This window comes from Sciurus carolinensis, chromosome 7 (assembly GCF_902686445.1).
Source record: "Sciurus carolinensis chromosome 7, mSciCar1.2, whole genome shotgun sequence".
NCBI classification, from domain to species: Eukaryota; Metazoa; Chordata; class Mammalia; order Rodentia; family Sciuridae; genus Sciurus; species Sciurus carolinensis.
The window spans coordinates 111118187-111141881 of NC_062219.1; the positions used below are offsets into that span (position 1 = coordinate 111118187).

General features: G+C 34.6%; 1 protein-coding gene and 1 non-coding gene across 8 annotated transcripts in view; both read left to right on the forward strand.

Annotated features, from left to right (window-relative positions):
* Positions 1-23695, forward strand: part of Supt3h (SPT3 homolog, SAGA and STAGA complex component) — a 487114-nt gene that overhangs the window by 365455 nt on the left and 97964 nt on the right. For all 7 annotated transcript variants that reach the window (XM_047559654.1, XM_047559657.1, XM_047559656.1 and 4 more), the window contains exons 7-9: positions 9627-9702; positions 19612-19724; positions 20416-20523. In XM_047559654.1, the coding sequence (XP_047415610.1) occupies positions 9627-9702; positions 19612-19724; positions 20416-20523 (297 nt within the window). The remainder of the gene's footprint in view (positions 1-9626; positions 9703-19611; positions 19725-20415; positions 20524-23695) is intronic.
* Positions 3795-3868, forward strand: Trnai-uau (transfer RNA isoleucine (anticodon UAU)). The gene has a single exon. It is a non-coding gene; the product is annotated as a tRNA-Ile (tRNA).

Consider the following 23695-nt stretch of genomic DNA (forward strand, 5'->3'; position numbering starts at 1 on the left):
GGCAGGTCTTCCTTAAGCCTTCTTACCTGAGTACAGTGCCTAATGGCCACTGACATTTAATCAAATAACAGTTATAGTACATTTACTCATAAGAAAGGAGAAGAAAATTTGGGCACTGACATCTAAGAGGATGGGAATTTCATCATCAAATATCTTAACAGAATCCATTTTGTTAAATAGCCATAATTATGGGGTTTGCCTGTCTGATTCCAGGGGATTTTGCTATTCTACGTTCTTTGAAGCCTGAGAGGCAGACATTGTGCTCAGGCTACTTGAAATATCCTTTCTGAATCTAAGGACTTCCTCTGATCAGTCTCTGCAGGACTCTTCCTTTCAGAGTTTTACACTCTCAATCATTTTGAAGATGGTTTCTAACTAAAAATGTTTTGAAATTAACTATGTAGACTTTTAAGATAAGAATTGAAAATATTAATTTTCTAAAGATGTGGGAAATCTGCTTTTTTAAGTATTTGGGAATTCCTGTTTGTTGCATTTGGAAAAAAAAAAGCAGTTTTGACTTTTGCTTATTGCTGTATTCTTATGATAATCATAGTTGATGAAAATGATGATTTTCTCTTTTTTGCAACATTAGTCGTTGACTTAGTGTCTTGCCACATCAGGAAATCATTGTCTCCCTTTTGTGTGAACTCATGCTCTGTGTCAGGTCTATTGATGAGTTAGTTAACTCATTGCTCTCTCATGAAAACAACTCAACTAGTTGTGAGAAAAGAAACTCTAGACTTTATATGATTAAATGTATTCTTTTTAGGGGAATAAACAATTAACTTGATTTGTTTCTTATCTTAAGTATTGTTAAATTGTAAAAGCCTGTTTTTCCTCTATAATATATTCCCTTGAGAATTTTACCAGGACTAGTGACTTCATTTCTTTACTGGAGCATAATGTGATAGCCTTCATTATTCATCTTTTTATAGTTCTTTCTTTTTGAAATTTTAAAACATGTGTTTCAGGTTTACTGTTAAGCAAGTTTTTTGATACCCCATTTCTTTTTCAGTTTATCTGCAGCAATATTTTCCTTTAGTTGAAAATACCTAATGTATAATTTAAACATCTTCTTAAGATACCTTCTTTGTTAGAATACTTAAGGCTTACTACATAGATTTTCAAATATAAACAGAGTGAAACTATCAACAAATTATAGGTAGTAAATGCAATAAACTGGTCATCTTAAAACATCTCTGAGGCAGTTTTTTCTGCTGCTCATTAACTTTTCTGGCAACAGAAAGGGTGTAGGATGAAGTGATGGGAGGTCCTAGAGTATTGACTCATAAGAGTTAAATGCAGTGACTGTGTTCTGGTCTGTGTAGTAGGAGCTCTCTTTCCTAAGTGTTCTACAGATAAGCCTGCCATTTTCACAATAGACCTTGATGTTAGAACCAAGGAGAGGTTTGATAGAAATGACCGAACATGATTCACATTTGTAAGAGATTACTCTGATTCATTTGTTGTTCCTTTGTATCGTGGTCATCCTGTGAGTCTCACATGTGAAATGGCCTCTCTTTTGAAATCTGAAACAGTGTTCGGTGTTTGCTCCTTGAAGGTCAAACAGTATAGGCTAGTATAGTGGAAGTGGAAGACCCTTTAGGAAACTATTACAGTAATTCAGGTGAGATGATGATGATGGTTAAGACCAGAGGAATAGTAGTTAAGGTAAAAGATGATGAACGTGGTTTATTTGAGATACATTTTAACAGTAGCATAATGGAACTTGCTTAAAGGGAATTAATTGATGAATTAATCTGTGATAAGCATTTCATTTTTCACTGAAAACTTAAATATGTCACATAATAGCAACTAAGGGAGATTATAAGCTGTTCTATCCAGTTTCATAATCCATAAGGAAGTGGCGAAGACCATGTCACATCAACAAGCTTCCCTTTTCACAAGATTTTAATTTAAAGATGCCAGAATTTCACACTATGTAAATAAAGCCAGGTTCAGTTGAGCGCGCATGTTTGACTACTTGAAAATCTGATCTTGGCTAAGCCAAGGTGAAAGATGTACAGTTCTAACTCAAAGTTAAAAAGAAAGCATCAGCTAGATTTTGTGCAATAATGCTTTGTTACACATATTTTCCAGGCAGTGTTCTAAGGTTTTACCTGAAATGACTAAAATATTTAATGAGTATCCTTATAAATTTGCTTTATACATTTGTTAGCTCATCTAGATATTACATCAGCCTTGAGAATTTTTAGGAATGCTATTCAGAATACTTAAAAAGGTCTTACATGTTAACCCAGTATGCTAACTTTTATGTATACAGTCAAATAAAAAAACACACAAAAAAGGGTTATAGCATCCTCGATTGGGAAAACAAATTAAAGGAGGTTAATTTTCTGTTAATTTAAACAACTAGTTTGAGCAGAAACTTACATAGCTTTTTATGTTATTGTCAATTTTGGTATTCCAGAGCCTGTTTACAACATCAGGAAAACAGTAGTAAAGGTTATTACATTAAATACCATTTTCAACTAAACATAAAATTAGATTGTATGGTACTAGATATTTTTTAAAAAGATACTTTTCTTAGCATACATTTTATCCCAGGACAGGAAATATAATTTTCCCCAACTACTAGCTTAATATATTGAAATTAAAAATTTTTAAAGATATTAAACCATTTTTAAATGTTTTGATTTTAATACCTGTATTTTTATTACATAATCAATTTATGCTCATTCTTTCCCCACCAGGTACTATCTATCTATCTTCATATATATATATATATATATTTTTTTTTTTTTTTTTTTTTTTTTTTTTTTAGTTGTAGGTGGACACAATACCTTTATTTTTATGTGGTGCTGAGGATTGAACCCAGTGCCTCATGTGTGCTAGGCAAGTGCTCTACCACTAAACCACATTCCCAGCCCCTGATATAATCTTTATTGATTAAATATTAAAAAGTAAAAGATGGCTTCATGCTAAAAGTGATCTTGCATTTTACAGCACAGTAGGTTTTTTTCCACATTTTTTAATTGCTGCATTACAGTTGAACATATTGATGGGGTTTATGACCAATTTTGATCTCAAAATACATTAAAAAGTAATATTTTTAGTTACATTGGGTGTAGACCAAAAATGTAGAATCCATTATTTTGAATTAACTCCATTATGAACTAAATCCTATACATTCTTTTTTATTTTTCTCAGTGATGCTTTGTACTTGCTGAGAACTACTTACTTTCAGCACACGATTCCTTTTAAATCTCTAGAGTCTACAACTATTTCTTTAGGAAACTTTACATAATTGCTGTAATACATTCTTAGTACCTTTGACACACATACAAAAAATTGGTACATTATGAAAGTGAGTTGTATTTTTTTAATTCTATAATTCAAATTGAATTGAACTTTTGATTTTAAGACTCTATTCAAAATTCTGAATTAGTTCCCTAAATGTTGCAATAGCATTCTTCATTGTGTGGATGTGTCTTCATATTTGTTCTTTTTCTTTCTTCTCGCCTATAATTCTTCGCCCCCACCTTTTACTAAGAACATATATTCAAGCCTCTGTTGTTTCTCTGACTTTCTGCTTCTTGGGTAACTGCTTTGATTGTGTGTGGGGTGTGTGTGTAGATATTTAATGATTTTCTATAAATCAAACAAAGTTAGCTCAAAAGGAAAGATTAAATCTTTTTTCTCTTTTTCCTGGTTGTAATTCACTGTAAATAAAAAATAGTTAAGACATTACTAAAATGTGTAACTGAAAAAGTGAAAGTTACCTATAATCCCACCTCCAAAGTTGAATACTATTAAAAACGTAGTGTAGGGGCTAGGGAGATAGCTCAGTCGGTAGAGTGCTTGCCTTATAAGCACAAGGCCCTGGGTTCGATCCCCAGCATCAAAAAAAAAAAAAAAGTAGTATATATTCTTTCAGTTTTCCCATGTTTGCAGGCACGTGTGTGCGCGCGCACGCGCATGTGTGTAAATGTGAGGTTAAGGTATATGCATTCTAGTTTGCAACCTGATAATTTCAATTAATAATACATTCCTGAAGCTATCATCCACGCCACCCCATCTCCCCCCACCCCCACCCCCAGCCCTGGCTGCCATCTCGCTCTCTCTGTCCTTGCCAAATTGCCCAGGCTGGCCTCAAACCCATAATCCTCCCACCTCAGGCTCCCAAATACCTAAGATGTTTGGCATGCACCACCATATCTGGCAATTTGCAATTGTAGTCTTTGATGAGACAAAAGTAGCACACATAGAAAAGTGGAATGGGGGTGCAGTAAAAGACCAAATATTTTGCAGATGGAGAAATCAGCATAAACTAACATCTTCAGGAAGAAATCTTCTGGGAGGAGGTGTAACCGATGCTGGTCCTTGAAGATAGGAAATACATTACCATGGGGATGAAGGAGCAGCACAGTAATGGTGACAGAGCAGGAAGCAACAAAACATGGCAAGTGTGGCATAAGGGTGACCTAGCTAAAATAAACAGTATGTTAGGGTTTAGTGAGAATAGCATGCCTCAGTAGACTGGCACGGATTATGACTGTATTTCGAAGGCAGGCAATTGCACTTGAGTTTGATGTATCAGTTAAGAGCCACTTGTTTATGAGATAGAGGTATAAAAACAGTGGGGTAGGTCGTGGAAGTTTTGCTACTATGTGAAGTTTTGCTGTGTGCCAGGGCCTATTACATTTTTATTCAAAATAGTTTTATCCAGAATAGGTTAGGAGAGGAAGAATATATGAAAGAACCCACCAGGAACCTGTTGCAGTACCTTAGGCCCAAAACGATGGGTTTTGCTGGAGAATGAAAAGAAGAGGAACTCTACCAAGTGTTTGTAGGGAGACTTACTTGACTTAAGGATAGAGAAATCTACTAAATTACAAAATGACCTAAGCAAAATGAGCGCACTATCACAGTAAGCCCTTTCACATTTCTGGACCTCAGTTTCCTTATCTACAGTGAGTTGGGGAAGTTTCTTCTGTAGTCTGGGTGTTTACTGGTTGGTCAGTATCCTTCTATAGACATACCACATTGGTCATACATGTTGAATGCACAAAAATTCCGTAATTCACATGTTGTGTCAGTGCTGAATGCTGCTGCCACTTGAAGTTTTCAAGTTCCTCAGGTGATCTCCATCTAACATTTGCTAGTTGGTAGATTTCATTGGAGTTTTGCCTTCTCCATGCAGAAGGGACTTTACATTTTAATTGTAAGACTTCTAAAAGCAGTAAAAATCATGATTTTTAAGAGATATTTGAGGCAGAAGTTAAAGCAGATGAACTTTCAGTTGGATTTGACAGTGGTTGTTCTCTAATTCTGTTACTGAAGAAAGATGAATGTCATGGGTCTTGAGAAGCTGTGAAGAGAGATGGCAGAACTTAGGTTCTGAAACTGTTGAATATGCTTCTGTGAAAGCTCTCAAAGAGGTTAACTGTGCATACTGCACAAGTAGTCCACCACTAGAATGGTACCGATGGGGGCAAATGGTGATTGTCCTCACTGAAAGTAGTTGTCAGAGACACAAGCAACTTCATGGTTAATTGAAGTGAAGAACTTTTCACAGAAAGTTCATATTAAAAAGTATGTATTGAAAGTCTGTTATGTTGAAGATATTGAACAAGTTATACTGGGTATTATATATGTAGGGATATTTCCTGTTTTCATTTAGATGATACCTAGAAAATGAGTTCATCTGGTATAGAAGTCAGCCTTCTAAGTTTGTTTTACAATAATCAGAGAAAACTAACTTCTTAGTAATTACTGTATATAGTAACATTGCTATTTTCTTTAATCGTTTTATTCCAGTTAAATTTTTAAAATATTTTTGAATGTTTGGGAAGTTTTAGAAATAATTCTCCCAAAAGTAATTTTCCCAATACTTGGCTATATTGCAATACTAGTAAGATTTAATTACAGATAGAATGAGTATGTTATGTATATTCAAGAACACTGTTGTTGACACTTAAAGAAACCAGGGAGTGGGTATAGTTGACAGATGAAGCAGAAGATAAAGTGAATTGGCAGATACAAGAGCATCATCAGTTTGATCAACCTTATGTTCAGTCTGACATTAAGAAAATATTGGGTGATTTGAAAATGTTCAGTATGAATAAAAACTGTGATAACCAGATGATTTTTCAGTGATTTTTACTTTAGAGATTTGTGTTTTCAATATTTTATCAACATGGTATCTTTTTTATTCTAGTTTCATGACCATATAGAAAGGTTAGATGGACTTCCTAACTCCCTTTAAAGTGTCACTTTTAAAATTAAGTTGGTGTTCTAATATTTGGTTCAGAATAAGCTGGAACCTAATGAAGTACAAATTCATTATAGTGAATATGACAGATATTAGTAATTATTTTCTTGTTTTTTGACCCAGGGCCTTGTACATGATAGGCAAGCACTCCAAGTGAGCTACATACATCACAAGCCCCTTTTATTTTTTTTTGAGACAGTCTCAGTAAGGTGGTCATACTGTCTTGAACTTGCAATCTTCTTGCCTTGGCCTCCCCAGTAGCTGGGATTATAGGTGTGCACAGCCACACCTGGTTCTTAGCAACTCTTTTTCTAAGAAATTTTGCATACTTATGGCCTAAGTTTTACCTCTAGCTTTGCCTCTTTATTAACTATAAACATTGAAAACTTTTTTGTTAACTTCTCTAAATCATAGTGTCTTCAGTTGTAAAATGAAGTTATTGAAACTTTATCTTAGAGGTTTTGCTGTTCTGTGTAAAGAGGAGACATTATTATTTTGATCATGTTATTATAGTAGGCTTATGATTCTTTTTGCTTTGCACTTTATCCAGAGTTTTCTTACAGTACCAAGATTAGAAGAGATGCCAGTGTACACTTTAATATGGGTCGGAGTCTGAATGGGTGATCTGAATAGAGGCCAAGGGGAAGAGGGAAATTTGCATATCACAGAAAATGAGTCAAACTTATTTAACATATGATCAGAGTCTTGATTTTTGTTAATGGGTCATTGACTTAAAAACTGCCTACCCTGTCTGGAATTCATATAATTTGATTACATTTCCTAGGTTCCTGGTCTTATAACAGCCAAGGAAGATACCGGAGTAAAAAATTACTATAGTTTGGAGATAGCTCTTTTATATTTCCCATAAACTGGCTTAGGAATTGGAAGTCCTTGACTTCAGTTCTAACTTAGTCACCCTTGGCAGATCACCTTGATCTGAACTTCAGTTTCTTTGTCTTTTTAAAATGAAGAGGATTGAACAAGATAAACTTTAAGCTACTCTCTAACTATAGTACCCCATGCCTATAAATCCTTGCTGTGGAGTCAACTGCTGTTCATTGAGTGTTTCCTGTGTACTGGGTGCTGGGTAAATGATTTGCTATGAATGCTCTGGGGCCAACTTCCTGATGCTGTTCAGATCAAAGCTTAAATGCTGAAGGAATTAGAAGAACTAAGATGCTTAGAAAGCAAAAGAGATTAGGCACTGGAGAGGGTCTCTGAATGGATTGAAGCTAGTCATAATAGTTGAAAACCCTTCAGATGTTTATAGCTATCTCTGAAATGTAGTCAGGCACTGCAGTCCAAAAATGTTCCAGCTAGTTAAACATTTCACTCAAAGCTGGCCATTCTGATCACCTTTATTTCTTAGGATAAGTTTTCCTAATTAAAGTCTAGAATCACTTAATTGCAGATATATCAACCATCTGAGTATATGTACAGATGCCAATTCATGATTGTCCAACTTGGTAGAAGAAAAAGCATAAAGAATCCATTTAGGAACATTCTCTCTTTTTCCATAGCTACTTTATCTAAGTCCTTTTTGTCTAAACATGTGTTGGGTAGAAAAGGCTGTTTAGTAGGAGAATAGCAGAGAATATATGTAGGAATGCAGAGATAATTAAAGACTGGTTTCATTATGGTGATAGTCATTATTTGCCCTGTAGAATAAAATGATAGCATTTATTCATTCAAAAATGTTCATTGCTTTTTGACCATGTGTCTCATATTTTTCTGGGAGCTAGAAATAAAACCTGATAAGTTCTTGCTGTAGTCAGACACAGACAAACATATATATGTATGAATGGCACGGTGTTATCCATCATATACCATTTTTAAAATAAACACATTAATAACCTATTTTTATGTTCAGAACACAAACAAATCTTCCTGTTCTTTGTTTTCCATCAGCAATCATGAGTCGCATGTCAGATACATTGAAAAGCGGATCAAAACTAAATCATGCATTTATATAACAAAAAATACTTCCAAGCATATAAATATTCACCCAGTAATATAACTTTAAGATGGTACTTCTGATACATACACAAGAGAATACATAAGCACTTATCTACACATACAAGTGTGTTTGTGTGTATACTTTATATATGTAAAATATTTCTTATGTACTCCAATAGGACACTTATTACAATACATTACAATATATATATTACAATAGGACACTAGAAGGTAAATAAACACGAGAAATCTGGGTTTATGTATGCACATGTGCATGTTTGTGAGTAAGTATTGTGGGGGAGGGAGAAAAGGAGGGAAAAGAAAAAAGGGGGAGAAAGATTAGGGAATAAACGGTGGTCTTAGAAGGAACCACAGTAGTTAGTAAGTTTTACCTTAACTTCTACCACGCTATCGATCTTTTCTTCATTGAGCTCTAGCTAATACACCATTATTCAGTCTAGTAGCTGATGTCATCAATGAAAATTGACTACCCACTAAAATTAAACCAAAAAAAATGATTTCAGTTTTAAAAATACAAAAATACCCACAGAAATTAGAGGAAGTAGTCCTTATGTGCTCCAACAACTATGATAAAGATAACTTGCTGAAAGTCCTTCCACAGCAGGAAAAAAAAAAAAAAATCTCAGGGATTTTTTTTTTCTTTATAGGCCAGAAACTCATTCCAAGAAGTACCAGCCTGTCTCATTTCAAAATGCTCTCCTTACCAAGGAAGCGGAAGTGGTCATATTCTTTCCCACCAAACCATGGGTGAATTATAATTATCCTACCTCTTGTGGGACAGTGAAGCAGCAAACATCTGCTATACTGAATCAAAAACCCACGAATGAAACTATACCAAACTGTGAATCATACCTGGACTCAGATTAAAGGATATGTGTTGTGTTTACTCTTTTTTTTTTTTTTTCTTTTTCCTTTGCAATTTAAAAAGGATTTGTTAACTGTGGCACCAAGTTCTAAGGGGAAATATGGATTTCATTTGCTGAGTCCATTGACTAACATTGAAAAAAATTACAGCTTTAAAACAGATGAACAATAATAGTTAATAATAGTTTTTGTTTGTTTGGTTGGTTTATTATCCCCTCACGGTTTTGTTTTGTTTTTTCCTTTAAAAGGATAGTCTAATAAGAAACTTTAGAAGCACGTAGTCTAAGAAATTCGGTCCTTTAATTTTAGTTTCAATAATGAAGTAGAAATAATATTTTAAACTTTATTTCCAAAAGAAGCAAGTTTTACAACTACTATTACTTGTCATAATTTTATTTGTCATAGTATATAATGTAGCACTTGGTAGTACTTACCTGTTTGCCTGGGGTAAGAATAGCAGATAATACTTCAAACTTAAGTTTTAGCTGTGAATATGTATGTAATAGTCTACTTCCTTGAAAACTTTTTGTCTTTTTATTTTTATCATCAGAGGGCAGAAAGACAGACTCGAAGTATGGATTCAGCTCAATATGCAGAATTCTGTGAAAGTCGACAATTAAGCTTCTGTAAGTAAGCATTTAACTGCCTAATTATATGTCAATGTATAAGATTTTATGTTACAGATGCACAAAACTGTGGCACGCTCTTTCTTCCTTAGAAATTGGTGTATTTAATATATACATAGTTGTAGCTGTTACAGAAACAACCCTCATTTTGGGGAGCCTATAAATTTTACCACATTCTACTGTTTTGCAGTTAATACTATTAAGAGATTTTAAAGGGCACTAGTAATATAGAATTGTTAATTATTCACATTACCTTTAGTCAGAAAAATTATCATTTTAATTTATTTTCCAGCTTCTTAGTCATATTTACGCTAGTATTGCTGACTCTAGTTGACCCACAACAGACTCTAATAGTACAGTCATGACATTTACACATCCCCACTGTTAATTGTAAATACCAAACTTTGCCTTTATGCATATTCATATTTCCGCAAATGAGCATATCAATAGTCTTTTCCATTTTTGTCTTTAACCTCCTGCTGTGGCATGCATTCGGCATTAGCCAAATTCATTAGTCCATGCCCCCCTAACATGAATAACCTACCAGTATTAATAGTTCTTTCCCATCATTGAATACCAGCTTATTAAAAGTACATAAAGACTCATGGTAATAAGCTGGATTTGGAGCAAAACATCTTTACAGCAACAGTTCAGTGATGACTAAAGCTCTTGGGGTAAATGTCAGAGTGAAAGTGTGATGAAAAGTCCAGTTAAAAATATGACAAAGTAGCACATGACCCTGATTTGAGGGACTGTAGAAACAATGATGTCTTTAAACAAAAAGCTGTTATCTCATCATAATAACACCATATTTGATTTGGAAAAAAAGAGAGCTTCATTTATAGATCATAAAGTGCAAATAAATGACACATTTCAAACAGTGCCCCCATGTAAATGTGAGTAAAATTTAGGAAAACATGTATTGGAAGATTGTTTTCCTAACTAAATATACTTTTCAGTCTAACAATTTGGCATCATACATCTGTGAAACATTAAGTAAATGACACTTCAGATCATGGCAATTTCAGCAAATGAGAGGCTTTTGTATTGTAATTTTTAGGTTTAAAAATGGCATTCAAGTCTTTTATAAGTATGAATCTCAAGTTTATAAAATGACATTTGGTGCAATATAACTATTTTTAAATCATATTTTAAATTTAATTCACTTAAATTAACAGAAGTAGTATTTAACACTAAAACTGACAATCTGAAATTCTCATGCCTTTCATTTGAAAATCAGATTTTTGTTCACTTTTTACTTTTAACACAAAAACTAGATTAAAAATTAATATTATTCCTCTATAAAATGATTTAATAAAAATAGTATATTATGCTTAATTTTTCTTTTCTATAGGAAGAAGGAATTCAGTCATTTAAAAATATTTGTTCAATCAGTGTCCATAGAGGCTTCATTATGAAACCTTGGTAGAATAATCTGTTTTGTATGACAGAATACTGAGGTTGAGAATACTTTGTCCAAGTGAGTTACCAAATTTAGAAAAACATTCCATACTGGTTAGAGTGTTAGGTACTTTTCCTTCTTCTGATAAATAATTACCAGAATATAGGAATTATGATTCTGCCATGTATGTCTTCTTAAGTACTTGTTCACAGAAATTTCTGGTATTATTGGTTCATTTTAATATAATGAGTGTATCACTTTGTGGGCAGTGGAGCAAAACATCTTTCCAACACCAGTTCAGTGATGACTAAGGCTCTTGGTCTGTTTTTGTTTTTGTTTTTATTTTTTGGTGTGGGGAATAATTCAGTGTGATATTTCAGTACATGTACACAATATATAATCAGATCAGGTCAACTGGTATATCAACCACCTCAAATATTTTGTTTTCAAATATTTATCATTTCTTTTTGTTGGGAACATTCAGAATCTTCTCATTTTGAAATATCTCTCAATTATTGTCAACCATAGTTATTCTACTTTGCTGTAGAACGTTAGAAGTCACTTCTATCCCATTTTACTTCTGTACCTGTTAACACCCCTCCTTTCTTCCACATCTTCTGAAGCTCTGATCACCATTTTCTGTTCTCTCTCCCTAGGAAATCAGCACTAACACCCACATGTAAGTCAGAATGTGTGGCATTTGTCCTTCTGTGCCTGACTTCTTTTTTTTTTGACTGTGAAAACATTTGCATTACACATACTTATTTACAAAATATTCAAAGAAAGACTGGAAAACTGAACAATCAGCATAATGCAGTTAAAAATTAACAAAACACATAAACAGGTATTTCACTTAAGAGGATAACCAAATGGCAAATAAGCATATGAAAAAATACCCAGCACTATTTGATGTCAGAGAATTTCACATTAAAACCATAATGTAATACCTAAGAGATTGCCTATATGTATATATAAATTTTATTTGCAAAATAAAAAGTGTTAACAAACAACAAAATAAATCTGTTTCTATATACCATGTGATAAATGAGAGAATGAACAATTGCAACAACAACATTCCAGCAATCTTCTCTCTGAGTCTGACTGCAGGACTATTCAGCCAATTTTCCAAAATATTCATAGTCAAACCTATCATTTATTTACCTAATTTTCCACTGACCTTCATGTAAGCTGTTCTTTTTTTTTCAACAATATAAATAATTAATTTAAATACAAATTAACTAGCTATTGTAATTAAAAGTTGTAAAATGTTCAACATGTTCAAAAAGCAAACAGTAACTATGTGCTTTATACATATGTCACACTTTAAATATCAGTACACCAATAGTTTAAAAGCAAAAGAAGGGAAAAGTAAGCATGAGAAATCTGAAGTAGAGCTATTAATATAAAATCAACTTCAAGAAAAAGTATTTTCAGAGATAAAGAGGAACCTTTCATAACCATAATAGGGTAACTTCTTCAAGAAAGTATAATAATCCTAAATGTGTATGTACGTAATAACAAAATTTCAAAATATATGAAAAGTTAATTAACTAGAAAGACAAATCCATAATCATATATGGAGATTTTAAACGTCCTCACTTTGCTGGAGAGGGTAATGATATAGAAGACTTCTAATAAAAAAAAAAGCAAGAAAAAATTAATATCGATGGAAAGGGAGCTATCGAAACAACCACCTTCAGTCTGTGGATGTCTTTGTCTATGACGTTTTTAAATTGAATCAGTTTCTCCTTTGATTGACTAGACCTTTAGTGTAGTTCCTCCCTTTCTTGATTTTTACTGTTTTTTTTCATTTCATCTTCATGGAATATTTTGCTGAGAATGTTCTGAAGTGCAGGCTTTCTAGTTGTGAATTCTTTTAATTTTTATTTATCATGGAAGGTTTTTATTTCATCTTCAAATGTGAAGCCCTTTTTCTGTATCCTAGGCAATTTCATTATAATGTGCCTTGATGTGAATCTGTTATTATTTTGCACATTTGGATTCCTCTAAGCCTCTTGTATTTGATTTCCCATTTCATTCTTTAGATTTTAGAAATTTTTTGATATTATTTCATTGAAAAGATTGTGCATTACTTTGGTTTCTATCTCCGTGCCTTCGTCTATCTTGATGAATCTTAAACTTGTTTTTTTTTTTTTTTTCATGTTATCCCATAATTCTTGGAAGTTCTGTTCATGGTTTCTTCATGTCTTCTTTGCGTGGTCAATTGTTTTCAAGATAACATAGTTTGTCTTCATTGCCTGAGGTTCTGTCTTCCAAGTGGTCTAGTCTGTTGGTGATGCCTTCTGTTGAATTTTTAATTTGGCTTATTGTTTCCTTCATTTGAAGAATTTGGTTATTTTTTTTCTTTTTTTCAGAATCTGTCTCTTTATTGAAGTAATCTTTTGGTGCCTGTGTTTACTCTCTTATATCATCCTGTACTTTGCAGATCAGTTTAACTATGTATATTGTAAACTCCTTCTCTGGCATTTCTTCCACTATGGTGTTGATGGACTCTGGTATTGGATTATCTTGGTTTGTTTGGGGCAATTTGGTCCCTTGCTTTTTTATGTTGTTTATGTGTCTGTCCATCCAATAGTATGGATCTAAGGCAGTAGAGTTTCTATCCTGTAGACTTATATTGTCCTTGAAGTTTCCAATACCTCACTGTTATAGGGGGAGACAAATAATAACAACAACCAATGCAAACAGTTTACAGCATTGAACCAAATAGTTTCTACTATAATGTCTACCATGTTAATTATCACAGTAAACAGAAATGATATGATCAGTTAATGCCTATAATAAAAATAGCAAGTTTGCAAAAGTCTTTACATATTCAAATGGTGGACAGAGACAGAACAGGAGTGATGTAGGATGTGATGATTATGAGAGAGGAGAAAAGAAGACAGAAGTAAAAGATTAAAAGAAGAGTGATAGAACAATAGAGATTGACTGTTAGAAGAAAAGAGAGAATCAAATGAAACAGGTAGGTAGGAGAAAAAAATATATAAAGCAAAAATTTAAATAAATTAAAAATAAAAGAATACAAAACAAAACTAAAATATACTAATCAAACATCCTAGTTCACAAAAAAACTAATTCATGTTAAGTATCTGGCTTCAAAATGTTGAAGATGAGAAGGAAAATAAAATAGGAAACTGTATAAATGTCCATGTACCATTAAGGTCACAATTAAACAGTGAAAAATAATTTTTTAAAAATCTTGATGAAAAGTTAAGGAATTCTTTCCATTGGAGTTTAAAATATTCTCAGCTTCTCTTCCCAGCAGTTTTAGTTGGGATCTTCTGGAGTGTGGTGCTTCATCCTCTAGATTGCTGGAGTGAGAGAGAGGTAGTTCTATAGGCAGAATTCCTGGAAGCAGGCTGAAGACTAATTGGTCTGGAGATTTTAAATCATTGCGCCTCCAGGTCCCAGTACATGCTGGTCCATGCTGGAGGACTTTACCCCAGAGCTCCCCTGGGTTCCACTCATGTGGTGGGGGAGCCAATTCTTAATACCCTATGTCACCTGCAGACCCCATGTTTCCTGGTCTCTGATTCAGTCTCCAAAACAATCTCTCTGCCCCTACCCTTCTAAGTTCCAGGCCAGACTCCTCTCTCCCAGCCAGTCCTGCAAGCAATCAAATTGGAGGGGGAGGGGATAGAGTCTGCTGGGTTTCCAAGACCATTTGTCCTTGTGTAAACCTCTCTCCATGTTTGATTTTCTTCTGCTCAACTTAAGCACACTCTTGTGCAGTATGTGTTTACTGGACCTGTATTTTGGGCCAAATTGGGGTTTGCCAGGAATTGGCTTCCTCAGTTGTAGGCCCCCACACTGCAGGTGCAAAATGGTTTCTTCCTTTGTCCTCCACAGGCTACCTGGAGAGATGACAGCTTCTTTCCCCATGCTCGATATCATGCAGCATGTCCTTCCAGATACCTAGGGCCTGCCTTCCAGAAATGCAGTTTCCTTTAATTCCTTGTCCCTCCACTATGCTCACGGGGGGACCCTTCTGGCTGGAGTTTCTGACCTGGCTGTAGCAATGGCTATTCCACAGGGAATTTTTTTCCTTATTTTGTTATATCCAACCTCCTGATCTGCTCTGAAAGTTCAGTTTTAGGTTCCAGTAAAGTTCCCTTATCCCTTTTATTTGTTCACCCACCTTGTGGAAAAGCTGCCTGTCTGCTTTCTTGGTTTCATGCCACAAAGCAGCCAGGAACATGACCTCCTCTGTTCTGCCATCTAGGATCTCTCTCTTGGTCTGTATGTTTAGATAAGTTTGTATGTTTAGATAAGTCAGATAGTCATTTTCCTTAAGGTTTTTAAAAAATCTCTCTCTCTCTCTCTCTCTCTCTCTCTCTCTCTCTCCCTCTCTCTCTCTCTCTCTCTCTCTCTCTCTTTCTCTCTCTCTTTTGGTACGGGGGATTGAACTCAGGTGCATTTGACCCCTGAGCCACATTTTGTATTTTATCCCTAGCCCTATTTTGTATTTTATTTAGAGACAGGGTCTCACTGAGTTGCTTAGCACCTCACTTTTGCTGAGACTGACTTTGAACTCATGATCCTACTGCCTTAACCTCCTGAGCTTCTAGGAATACAAGCAAGCAAGCACACTGTACCACTGTGCCTGGCTCTTTTTTTTTCTTAAGTACTGGGAACTGAACCCAGAGCCACATCCCCAGCTACCACCATCCCTTCCTTTTTTGAGACAGGGTCTCACTAAGTTGGCTGATCTTAAACTTGCAATCCTCCTGCCTTAGCCTCCCAAGTTGCTCGGATTAGAGGTGTGTGCACCCCCACCTGGCTAAATCTTTTAAAATCTAACATTAACATTGACTCACAAAACTTCTTTAATTATGGTTTGTTTAGTAAATCATATTCCAATTCTTTCAACTTTTATTTTTAGCTTTTCTGAACAATTAATATCTAGAATTTTTTTAGTCAATCAGTTCAAAGAGTCTCTATTTTAATTGATGATCTCACATTATATCTAATCACTGATACATTTGAGTTTATATATGCTGTTATATTTTGTGTTTTAAATATACTGTGTTTTTTTTGGGTTTTTTTTGTTTGTTTGTTTGTTTTTGCTTTCCCCCCTCCTTTTCTATGTTCTGTTGGATTCCTGTGGTTTTATTCATTTCATTTTCCTCTACTAGTTTATATATTCTATATTCTATTATGCCTTTTCAGTTACTATTTTTAATTTTTTCAAATATTTAAAAATATTAGAAATTTAAACTTTCCTTTTGGCCTAATATCATTATTTCTGAGACTCTTAATGCTTGAAGCACTCATTTTTGTCTTAAAATGGCTTTATTTTCTTGCCATAATTAAATGATTGCCTTTGACTTGTTCTGTATGTTTCTTATGAGAGAAACTTCAAGAGAATGAAGACATTGCCTGAATGCCCTCTGCTATTGGGAAATGAGCAGGCTAGCTAACAGCAGCTGCCCAGTGAATATGTATAGAAAGAAGGGAATAAGGAACCCTTACTCTGAAGGTTCCAGGGGAATACCCTCCGAGGAAGGCTATTTTCAATTAATGCAGAGTAGTGATTTTGAAGAGGTCGAAGTCATAGAATTCTTGGTAAGAACAGATGTAATAGAAATCATGAAATATTAGGCAGGAGTGGGAGGATAGAATATTGCTAGAAACTTAAATTGGCTAGTAATCATCGATAAGATAAAAAGTGTATGAAATTAACCTTAAATTTCTGTATGAAATAATGTAAAGTTGTTCTGAGTGTATCCTGGACTGAAAACTCAGGTAGTCTTCGAAAGCTGATAATACTAGAAACTTTTGGGCATTGTTCAGGATTCTACTTAAACTATTAGTCAATTTCCATATTACCCATTTTCCTGATACAATGGAAAGAGGAGCAAAGAAGAAACTCATTTGTTCAGAAGCCCCCTCACCTCTTGATGAAAACAAACTGTTAACAGCTGTGGATCATTGTGCCTCTTGCTAATAATACCCTGGAAGCATCAGTCTCTGAAGCAGTCATTTTCCAGATGACAGGGAAGGAATTGACTCAGAGAATGTTCACCTGTTGGTAGAACAGCAGTAATGCAAGTGGTTTGTGGGACCTCTGTGAAATCTTTTTTGATACATAGAAAAGTTTGGACTCTGCCTTTTGTTAAAGAAATACCTTTTTTCATTCATCCTTCATTCATTTCTTTGAGAAATATTTTTTGTGATTCTACTAAGGCCAGGCCTTATTTTATTTTCTGGGGATACAATGGGGATTCATAGTCCTTGTTCCTGTGCTTACAGTCCAGCAAGGAAGCTACTAATTCTTTTGCTTATTTACATAGGTCTGACTGAATACTAATAATCATCCTTTTCTTGACTTTCAAAATAAAAATTTTAGAGCATAGTAACTCAATACCTGTTTCTGTGTTCCTAATGATTTGTCAAAGGGGAAGTGAATAAGGTACATTTCATTGATCTTGCCAGATTGCTCCCTGGTGACATTAACTTCAGAAGTATTCCACAGATGTCTAGCAAGTGTTCATGAACTGTTTCAACTTACTAGGTAGATGGAAAGTTGCATGTGAGAATATGTGGAAGATGAGTTATCATAGGGAGGTAACTTTAAGGGAGCTTATTGTAATTCTTCCACATTTGACAGCTTTAGATACAGCAGGATTGCATGTCCTCTGTGATTTATTTAAAACAAAACTCTTCTGTATATGAAATTCATGAAGATTCTATCTATAAGGATCAAAATGCCATGCTCTGAGTTACTAGTAAGTGTTTTGTAGACCAATGGAATCATGTTAATCTAAAGAACAGTAAGTAGGTTTTTTTAAAAAAAAAATCATGTAGATTTGATAAAAATCTTCGTTATAAGTTATTTTCCCTTTAGGTTACTAGTTAAATTAGTAATGTCTAGGGAAAGCTCTATATCAAATTAGATTTTTTCTTAGGACTGTGGCAGTTTGGAGATATTTAATTGAAGATTCCCTATATTTCTTGGTTCCATATATGCATGATTCTGTTAGGTATGCAAAGAGACTTGAGTCATGGTCTTTGCCCACAAAGAACATATAATATGGTTTGAGAAATGATAAGCACATGTGAAAGATAGGTGATGATTTCAATACATGGCTAGAGTGGGGAAGTATATGGGTGGCCTGTATGGTCATAATTCATATGAGTAACAGAGAGAGATGGGAGAGCAGTCCATGGAAGGAAAGAAGCAGGAATGACCTCGAAAAGGGTTATGCTCAAGGCCACGTGACAGCTAAATAGGGAAGTAATGTAAAGGCAGGCTGGAATTAGCCTGAATGGTTTTGAGAGTCAGGTTTAAGATTTGGACATCTTATTCTGGAAAACATAGCTACAAGTTTAAATCAGGTCAGATATCAACTTTTTTATTTAATTATAAATGTACAACATTGAATCTTTTCTAGTAATAGACACATTTTGAAAAGTATTAGATGTGCAGTTTCTGTATGTTCCTTTCTTCAACACAGGCTCTTCTAGTTCTTTGTTTTTTTTTTTTTTTTTTTTTCTGTGCATATAAACTATAGGTACACCAAGCCAGCATGGTTGTGAATGCCTGTAATCCCAGCAACTCTGGAGGCTGAGGCGGGAGGGTTGCAAGTCAGAGCTAGCCTCAGCAACTAAAGAGGCCCTAAGCAACTTAGAGAGACCCTGTATCAAACTGAAAAAGGTCTGGGGGTGTGGTTGAGTGGTTTAGCACCCCTGTGTTCGATTTCCAGTACCAAAAATAAAATAATAAAATAAAAACGTTACATCAAGCAAATAATTCTTTATTGCTCTAACTTAAGCAGTGGCCAGTGGTAACACATTCTGAAGCAATATGAAAAGTTACTAAACTTTCAGTCGTTTAGCCAGATACAAAATAAAGGACCCAGGGCTGGGAGATAGCTCAGCTGGTAGAGTGCTTGCCTCACAAGCACAAGGCCCTGAGTTCGATCCCCAGTACCGCAAAAAATAAATAAATAAATAAATAAATAAAAATTAAAAAAAAATAAAGGACCCAAATGCATAGGGATATATATCTTAAAAGCAGCCATTGTGTTGCTTTGTAACCAAGGGCTGAAACTTTTACATCTTTTCTTTTCCTTGGGGGTGCAGGGGGTAGTGATGTACCAGACATTGAACCCAGGGGCACTTAACCACTGAGTCATAGCCCCAGCCCATTTTAATATTTTATTTTGAAACGGAGTCTTCCTAAATTGCTTAGAGTCTCCCTAAGTTGTTGAGGCTGGCCTCGAACTTGCAATCCTCCTACCTCAGCCTCTTGTGTCTCTGAGATTAGAGACCTGTGCCACCACGCCTGGGAAAACTTGTATTTTGGGGACTAGAAAACCTAGATAATGATATTCATCATATGAAATCAAAAACATTGCTTTTATGAGAGTTATTTTTTCCATGCAGTTCTCAGGAAAGGTGTTTTTCATTTTGTGGTAAGTATATGCAGGGTTAAGATACTTGAAAAATTAAAATTTTCCACTTTTTTTTTTAATGACTAGCAAAAAAAGCTTCCAAATTTCGAGACTGGTTGGACTGCAGTAGCATGGAGATAAAACCCAATGTTGTTGCTATGGAAATTTTAGCATATTTAGCATATGAAACAGTGGCACAGGTAAGATTTCTAAACTGTTATATCAAACCACACAGAGCTGGTTTCTTCTCATTTCTGTCCTTGATCAGTTCTACTTAAACCAACTGCTCTACCAACCATGAGTTCTCTTCTGTGACAATTATATCATTTTCTGGAATTTACTTCAATTATGTTTCTTTGCATCCTCAGCTCTGGCTGTTGTTAGGGTAGAAAAAGACTACTTGTTCTTGATATTGAACTCTTAAGTCCTTATCTGCCTTTAGAGATAATGTTTGAAGTTTGAAAAATGCCTTTCTAGGTAATGAGGTCTCCTAGTGCTCAACAAAATCTGAATCTGGGATCTCTGCCCTCTACCAGTTTCTCCAAGTGTTGGCATCTCTGTGGTACATGTTTACAGTGGGAACTCCTAGACTACCCACTTAGAACAGACCTACTAAATTAGAATATCTGGGCATATAGCCCCAAAATCTGTATTTTAAAATGCTTCTCTACTGATTCTAAAATGAGCTTTGAGAACCACTTCCCTATAAAGTCAAAATATACCATTTGTATTCATGAGTGGGTCCATTAATCAGTTAGTGAAAGTCTGTGTTTGTGTCCACAATACAGATTTTTAGACACAGTATTATCAATAACATTTGGAATGTATTGCTTTTGAATTCACCACTTTAATATGATATTCATGATTATTTTCATTGCTTTGATCCTCTAGTTAGTGGATCTGGCTCTTCTTGTGAGACAGGACATGGTAACCAAGGCAGGGGACCCCTTCAGCCATGCCATTTCTGCAACTTTCATTCAGTATCACAACTCTACTGAGGTAAGTATCAGAAAATCTGACTTTAACACACTGGTGGATTTGGTTATATGTCTGGTATTTACATTAGTAGTTCTTTGAAAAAGATTAGTAACATGTAGCCCTCAGTCAAAAAACTTCAATACATTCACCAAATATTTTTTGAGCTCTTACTATATGCCAGGCCTTGACAGTCTACTTAATATAACGATTTTTTTTTCAACTTTTCTTTTCCTCACTTTGCTTTCCTAGATCTTCAGTGAAGGTGGGATAGTTACAAAGCATTTTCATTTCCATATAAAATAAACAACTGGTTTAAGTAATTGAATAACGTTAGGAAAAAATATTTTTTTTACTTCAAAGATGAGAGAACTGTATTGGGTTGTAGCCCAGTGGTAGAGTACTTGCCTAGAATGCAGAAGGCCCTGGGTTCAGTCCCCAGCACCTACCCCCAAATTAAAGAATTATTATTCATATAATTACTAACATTTATTGATATTTATTGATAGCTTCCGGTTTCATTTATTGATTCATTTCTAAACATAATTTAAAGACACTTGACTTATTTAGCTCTAAGTTTTTAGATTGGCCCTAACATGTAAAAATCAGATCCTTTTCTGATCTGTTTATACTGCTGGTCTTCCTATCAATGAGGACTATGAAATTTTCTCCTTACCAGTTATGTTTCCATTATTATGTTTTCATAATAACTGTCCACAATTTTTAGTATATTGAATATTTTCTGTAAACAGCATGTGATTAAATGCCAGACATGAAATATAACATGTTGAATATATTTGCCAGTATTTGACCTTTTTTTATTAACAAAAACAGTAGTTTCATATAAATAAATCCAATAATTTTAGAAAAGACATCAAAAACATTAACATCCAAATGTATAATCACAGTGAATTTTAGATCAAGTTAAGTGAAATGTTTAACCTGTTTGAAAATTGCAAAGCCCTGTGTTATATGTGCACCTAAATTACAAATGTCTGCTCCTCATTAATATCTGTAGGTAAGACCGTGATGACTAAACTAGTTTCTAAGAATTCTAATTTGTTTTAGGCCACACCTCTTTGAGACTCTGATGAAGACTATAAACCTCTTTTCCATAAACACATTTGCCAATTTTGCATATAATTTCATGTTGTTCAGACATTTCTGAAGTCATCTATGATTTAAGAGATCTATAAACCCTATGAATCCCAGGTTTAAATATCTTACTCTAGGGTATTTAGAAAATAATATTAAGATACCATCTTTTTCCAGACCAAAAGTCAGCTTGACATCATTTTATACCTCTTGGAGAATCAGACTGGTTAGGAATTAAATGTTTATACCCATTAAAAATCCATTTCTTTCCTTGGAAAAGGTCATACATCATTATCAGCCAACATACTTTAAAAATCCCTAAAGCTTACTTAGTTGATTAAACACTGTTTTCTTTATGTTTCAAACCCAAATTATGATGTCAAAGAACACCCTTTAAAATGTCTTTGATGCACATTCACTTTATGAATGTGTGTATAAGTGTGCTTTCCATTAACATCAGACAAATTTGTTGTAACATTTCTAATTGAGGAAATTCTGTGAACATAACAAGCCTAGTTTTCCTTAGCATTCAAGTGATTGCTTGCATGTCTAGGAAGGCTCTTTGTCCTTCCCTTCCCCCACTTCCTTGGTTCTCCAGGGTGGCCAAACTGCCCTGGGCAACTGCTCAGCAACCACAGCCTCTGTTCCCAGCTACATGTCAGTTAAGAAAAAATGTCCTATGTATGCTGGGTTTCCTGGGCTCTCTGGGAGGTGGGAGCTTGAGTGTCAGCAAGCATCCTTACAGATTGTTAGTATAAACCTCAAGCTTTTCTTGGCCTGGCAGATACATTTCTTTCTCTGTGACTAGTAGTCAAAGTGGACATTCATAAAGACTGTCTTCCTTCCTGCCCTTTATTACCTAACAAAACACAAAGAGAATGCTACCGTAAAGCAGAAATCTTAGTCATCAACGCTGCAAATCAGCAGTAAACCTCTAGGGTCTGTACCTTAAGTAATGTACCAAACTGGGTCCAAAGGGACCTCTGGAGAGGAATAGGAGCTATGTTCAGGGAAACCGAACATTTTATAAAACAAACAAGCAAATAAATGAACAAACAATTCAAAACAACACATACTAATTTCCAAATAAGTGGCCCAAACAGAAAGTGCAGGGTTACAAATTAAAGACTTTCAGACTAACTGTCTGTCTGTCTCTCTCTCTGTCTCTCTCACTCACTCTCATTCTCAGTCTCACTCATTCATAAACACACACACTCCCTAGTTAAAGTCAGAGAGAAAGCAGAGTATTGAAGGGATGAGACCGTGAAAGTGGGGAGGATGCTCTGGGCCTGGAACACAGCATAAGTACAATTATACCTGGGAGGAAAAAAAAAAAAAGCAACTCTGATTGAAATATTCAAGCAAAAGGTTCATTGAGAAGGCATAGTAGGAAGTTTGATTAGAAAATCATGACCCGGACTATATAGGATGGCAGAGTGCAGGAATCATTAAGAAGAAGTTGAATGATTCTTGGCTGAAGGACAGTGAGTTCAAAAGGATGTTTTAAGAAGATCCAAATGATTGTGCTATGTTTGGTTAACTGGAATTGAAAACCCAGCATCATAGTGTTAATATTCAGTGCCTTATATTTAAAGGAGGATCATTCTTGAACACTAACCACAGACAGGACTGAGCAAGGGTTCCTTATACTAGATTAGCAAATTTAGTATTAATTCAAGTTAATTTTCCAAATTTTTTTCCTAACATTTGATTTGCACAGAGGTACCTGTGATCCCTAGGAGCTCTGAAAATATTCCAAAATTTAAAAAAAATCAAATATGAAACATTTCTATTCCAAGCACTTTGAATAAAGGGATACTCAACCTGTATCTTGTTTTTCCAAGAACAAGACATGAACAAACAATTCAAAACAACACATAATAATTTCCAAATAGTGGCCCAAACCGAAAGTACAGGGTTAGAAATAAAAGACTTTCAGACATGTTAACTTCATTCCCTTTTGTTTGACAGTGGTTCTTGAAAAGATCAAGGAAATACTCTTAAAACCTGTATCCAAATTTTCAGGAAAGCATTTTACAAAGTGTGGCATAAATTTTTAATACATTACAGAAAATCATAGACAGTAGTAGTATGACTGGTA